Raw genomic sequence first — 5,941 nt, 5'->3', positions numbered from 1 at the left:
CTGAAGTGCACCTGTGATGGCACACATTCAGCACACAAGACAGTTCTGAGCTAGAAAACGTAGTATACATGCATTAAGACATTATATGCTAGAATGTGTTGTAAACTATTTGCACATGGAAAGCAATGTTTCCACAGCACCCTCGCGACCCTTGCAAAACCACCTCACAGCAGCTTCATGCCAAGCAACCTCGCAGATTAACATGCTGCTGCCATTCAGCACACAAGATGCTTCAGTGCTGGACAACATAGTAGGCATATATAAGATGTTTAATAGAATGCACTGTAAGCTATCCCACACTACATTTACACAATTTAAAGTTGATTTTAAGGATTTTAAATAATTGGAGGGTAAGTCAGGGACAATACACATTACAGACATGTTCAGCCTAGATTATCTTGATCTGAACACTCTAGTTAAAAGCAAAACTGACCCAACACAAGCTCAATTTATACATAGATACTATAAACACAAATGGAGCAGATGAACAAAGTGGACAACACTAATTGCTTTTTAAACACTAATGTGAGCCTGGGCCATCAAAAAATTATAGAGGACTAGTTCCAACTGCACAACAAGGCACTTGTGAGTGATTACTTAATCGCTAGAGTACAAATATGCAGCAGAAGAGCCATCAGTTAGTAAATCATCAAGTCAGTATCTTAAATGCCGGACTACTCGCCTAAATGCACAAATGTGTGCCCATAAATATAACAAAATGCATTAATACGTTCATACATCACGTAAAACTGACTAGTCACTACTGAAGTCTATAACCCCCAACGGAAGCTCTGCTTCTCGGAGCAGCACCACAACCTTAGTCAAGCTTGCCGGTTTCAAAAAGATTCAGACACTGTCAACCATGAACACTCTTCCATACTTAAGAGTTCATCACAGAATTATCACATGGGGCCACTACAGCCAGGTCATCAACATGTAAAAGATATGCATTGAACAAGTCAACTACCATACAGACCCTACCCATGCCTTAAACGGCCTGTAAACAGTAGGGAGCTCAACTTTCATTCACTCTGCACTACAAAATCCATGACAGCAGCTGTCCTACAGGCTTCAAAATCGCAGCTTGGAGAAAAACCACCTGTTCTTCCCCGTTTTGAATCTCTCTTCAAATATTGCCTTGGTCTCCTACATATCACAAATCCAAAATCAACCCATAGAATCAAAATCAACCAGCCTCTTATCATAACAGTGACATAATGGGCAATAAACTGGCAATAAATTTCAACTTTAGCAAACAATTACAGCTTCTCATTTACCTTTCTTGTTTCAACTCTCTTAGCCTTAGTCTCAAGCTTTTCAGCAGTAACAACAGTCTTAAGATCAACGTCAAGGGTGTACCTGTGGACAGGATCAAGTAGTAGCTGAGCAAACAAGAGGCAGACTTTGACACTATGCTTAACGATATCAGTTGTTCAGAACAACAAAAACAGAACCTCTAGATAGACTACCTTCTTACCTAGTTGGCATAATGTGGTTGTAGTTGACAAGTTTGATAAAAGGCTTCAAGCGGGACCTCTTGGCAATCTTCTTCTGAGAAGCCTTCTTTATCACCTGTTAAAAACAAGGACTCGGACTGAATTGATCAAATTGAGACATACCGGTTGAGATAATAAAACAGGCCACAAACTACAAACTATGTATCACATACAATGACAGGAAGAGGATAAAACATAATTCAATATTTTGATAAATAATCAAAAGATGAGACTCAGAGAGAGACAGCCAACTTTAGGTAAGCTTAAAAGCCACCTTCAGGATTGAGAACACCATTTCAGCCCAATAATAAGTGCACCACTATCTAACGAAAGATACAAGCAGCACTACATGCTCACAATTCAATCAGATGCAGCCACACAGACCTAACAAGAGAAGCCTGCTGTGAAGGCACCGAAACACTAAAAAGGGGTCCGCCGCAAAGCAACACTACAATAGAGATCCCAATAAGATCACACCGTCAATGTATGGCACTAAACCCCTGCACAGCCAGGATAAAGCCAATCGACCTATCCAAGAGAAAATATATCTTTAACTGGAGAACCAGGTGGCTCAGGCAAGCGACAGCACCCTTGAGAAAAGGGCAATAGGAAATCAATCTCCAATAAATAAGAAAAATAGCGTGCTGTAGCTAGGCATTGCTCCCTGTCGGACGAACGAAGGTTTAAGGTGTATGAAGAACTAATTCCAACGGCAAATAACACCGAGAAAGAAACATGCCATAGTCAGGCATCCGTCGCAGGATGCTGATCAAAATCTACGAAAACACGGAGAAAGCAGTGACACATTCCTATGAGAATGCCATGATCTCTCTCTCTCTCTCTCTCTCTCTCTCTCTCTCTCTCTCTCTCTCTCTCTCTCTCTCTCTGGGAGTTCATACCTTCCGGGGGTACCTGTCGATGCCTGCAACCAGAGCATGGCCATAAGGGCGGCTCTGCGTGCCATCGTCGTAGTTCTTGACGATGACAGCCTTCCGACCTGCGTAGCGGCCCTGCAGGATGACCACCACCTTGTTGGGCTTCAGGAACTTCACCATGGTTTCTCCTCCTCCTCCTCCCGCCGGAGCCGCAGAGCAAACCTGAATGTGGAAAACCCTAGCTCGCTATGAAAGAATAAAAGAGAAAATCAGGGGGTGGCTTCGTGACCCTATTAAGTCCCAAGCTTCGGCCCTTGGGCCGAGCGTCCGGACCCTCCCATGGCCCCTGCCCAACGTTTGGTCTTGCTAAACCGTGCCTTGGGTGTTGGCCTTGAATACGTGTCTCGTCGCTTGCAAGGTCGCATTCCATGGTTCTCAATGCTAAGGATGAAGCTCATCATGAATATTGTGCGGCTTGTATCGATACGGATGGATTGACACCAATGGAACAATGTGATCAAGGTGGTGCACCTTTGGTGTCCATGGAAAAACATTTCCACAACCAATAGATAAAAGAAGGTTATTGCAGGCTTTTTCCAATATTTGAAATAACAATCTTTGAAATATATAAGTAAAATGGAATTACTTTTTTCGAATTTATATACTAAACCTCTATTCTAGTAAGCCCTAACTCAAATGCTCCTTTGCTTTTACAAAACAAGGATGCATGTCATGTCCTCCAAACCACCACAATAAAAGAGAGGAAAAAGGTGCACCAAATGGAAAATGAAATCACAAAGCTAATTGGAATAAAGAAAAACTCCAAAAAAATAGTTAAATAACATTATGCATAAGATTAACAACATTGTAGCCTAAATAGGAAAGTATACTAAGTTGGTTTTACATTTTTTATGATGTGATTATATATATGAATGCAAATCAACCCACATTAGCATAGGGAACACAATATAGCTTCAAGTCAAAAGGACTTAGGTATATCTTCTAATAGCCCTATAAGCAACTTTATGTATTGGGTTGTTCTTCCCTTCAAAACTACCCATTTTTGTCTTTGGATCCAAAAACATGTAGAGAAGACATAATGAAAATGCTACCAAAAGCTTATTGTTTCTATGAGGGCTAAATGAACCTTATGGCTATTGTGTGAAGAACATCCCACGATTTGGTTGAGTCTTCGTTAAGGTGTCTTGGTGAGTCTTCATTAAGGTGTCCAAGACTACCAAACATGACATTCTTAACACTGATTTTGCCATGAAATGCAAAATGTTCCATCCATTTCTATACAAAAGACCAAAGGCTTCTCATTTATTTACACTCCCATGACAAATGCTGAAGTGATTCATCATGCCTCTTGCACAAGTCGCATGGCACCAACTCTTTTGCTTTGCACAGTCTCTCCCCTACGAGAAATGTACTCATTAGAGTCTTCCATAAGACTAAGTTCTATTTCTTAAAGATAGTACTTACCTAGTTCTTGCTCACCAGCCTTTTCCATGTCCTTCATTTTACGTCTAGACACTGCTCTTTGAACATCCTACAAGTGCTTTATATTTCTCAAACTTGAGACATTTGAGCAGATGGACATATTTGACTATATATTAAGTCAACCAAGTTACAATATTTTTTGGAAAAACTTCTTGAATTCATAGCTTGTCCTTCTCAAATAGCCTCCGTTTCATGCAATGTTTTCCTCTGTGACCCATGGAAGGTGGAATCATGCCATACATCCTCCCATTTTCTCATGCCATTGATGTAGAGTGCCTTAGAGAGTTTAGGCATAGCCAAAATAGGAACAAAGCTATCTTCAAAGGCTCCATCAAAGAGCCCAATAACCTACTCCAAAGAGGTGTCACCTCTCCCATCATCCCTCCATTGTGGGAAATGTTTCCATTCGAGTCTTCCACAAAATTAAGTTTAGTTTCTTAGTGGGAGTATTTACCTACTAGAACCTCCTCACCCTCCTTTCCAAGTCCTCGATTTGGTGTGCGAAGATGGTTTCTTTTGCCTATCAAACCAATGAAAGTTGCTCCTCTCAAGGCATTCCAAAAGCACTTTTCCTTTCCCTGACTTGAGACATTTAAGTAGGTGGACATGTTTGATTGTATGTGAAGTTAGCCACTCCATCACCTTTCTCCGAAAGACTTCTTGGATCCTGGTGCACAGATCGGACGCAGAATGCTCACGTAGTGAATCCCGGAAGGTCCCCAAGAACAATGAACTCTACCTTTTTGCACAAAAAACAATGTAAAAGCATGCACGACAAGAAGCAAGGGACAAAATTGGATTCAATCTCCCCCCCATGCCTTGTGTGAGCACTTCACAAAGTATGTATTTTATGTATATTTCAATCTTCATGCTCAACAATAGCCCAATTTACAAAAATATGACAAGCTTTTAGCTTTTGAGTTTGCTTTCTACAAATATAGGAAAATAAAGCTAGTTGACGGTGCCCATAGAGTCTGGCACGCCCAACACAATGTCCAAATAGAAATAACATATCCATGCACATAGGCGCATACAAAATAATAATCAATAATCAATGTCTCAATAGACATAACAAAATATAGGCGTGGCGCCTATCAAAATATAATCCAAAGGTCGAATACTCGCTAGACTCCAATGCTTTCCTCCGCCACTGCTGCTATCTCTACACATCAACTGAAGCATTCACAATCGTTAGTAAAATAATACAATTAAACCGACAAAAGTGAATACCTAGCAGTCTTCACCTACATAAATAAATCAATTGGTTAGAAATAAATCCTAACCTTAATTTATTACGAGTGCGCACTCTAAACTCATAAACGTTTATTAATTTAATATGCATTTTGCGGAATCACCCGCTATGGAATCACCCACGTACACACTAAATTAATGAAACGCCCGAAAAGGATAGGCGTCCCCATCAACTTCTCGCACAAAGAATCCTCTTTGTGTATGAGCCCCGGTCATCTAAGTTTACGGAATCCACCGTAAAACCTCACGGAATCTACCGTGGAATATGCCTCCTGGCATCATACCCCCGGGGTGGGATAGCAATTGACCTCAATTGCTATTAGCTCAATGTGGAGCTAACAGAGTGGGGAAAGCATTTAAGTCTCTAGCATGCATCCATTGTGCTTCCTCTACAGGATGGTTCTTAAATTTTACTAGATATCTAGAATACCTTCGGCCAGTTCTAGTGGTCATGTAGTCAGTGTCCGATGCCAGGAGGCATATTCCACGGTGGATTCCGTAAGGTTTTACGGTGGATTCCGTAAACTTAGATGACCGGGGCTCATACACAAAGAGGATTCTTTGTGCGAGAAGTTGATGGGGACGCCTGTCCTTTTCGGGCGTTTCATTAATTTAGTGTGTACATGGGTGATTCCATAGCGGGTGATTCTGCAAAATGCATATTAAATTAATAAACGTTTATGAGTTTAGAGTGCGCACTCGTAATAAATTAAGGTTAGGATTTATTTCTAACCAGTTGATTTATTTATGTAGCTGAAGACTGCTAGGTATTCACTTTTGTCGGTTTAATTGTATTATTTTACTAACGATTGTGAA

General features: G+C 40.8%; 1 protein-coding gene across 1 annotated transcript; it reads right to left on the bottom strand.

Annotated features, from left to right (window-relative positions):
* Nucleotides 1-699: 699 nt before the first annotated feature.
* Nucleotides 700-2,638, bottom strand: LOC148014734 (large ribosomal subunit protein eL27-like). The gene is made up of 4 exons (XM_087666919.1): nucleotides 2,396-2,638; nucleotides 1,478-1,572; nucleotides 1,278-1,359; nucleotides 700-1,146 (listed from the first exon to the last, which is right to left on the bottom strand). Exons 1-4 carry the CDS (start codon nucleotides 2,549-2,551, stop codon nucleotides 1,072-1,074), a joined length of 408 nt encoding a protein of 135 aa, XP_087523045.1. The 5' UTR covers nucleotides 2,552-2,638; the 3' UTR covers nucleotides 700-1,071.
* Nucleotides 2,639-5,941: the final 3,303 nt, after the last annotated feature.

This window comes from Lygodium microphyllum, chromosome 25, assembly GCF_053477565.2.
Source record: "Lygodium microphyllum isolate KBCC chromosome 25, Lygodium_microphyllum_v1.1.10, whole genome shotgun sequence".
Classification (NCBI taxonomy): domain Eukaryota; kingdom Viridiplantae; phylum Streptophyta; class Polypodiopsida; order Schizaeales; family Lygodiaceae; genus Lygodium; species Lygodium microphyllum.
Note: the sequence above shows the minus strand (reverse complement) of the source record. Positions and strands in the feature narration are given on the sequence as shown.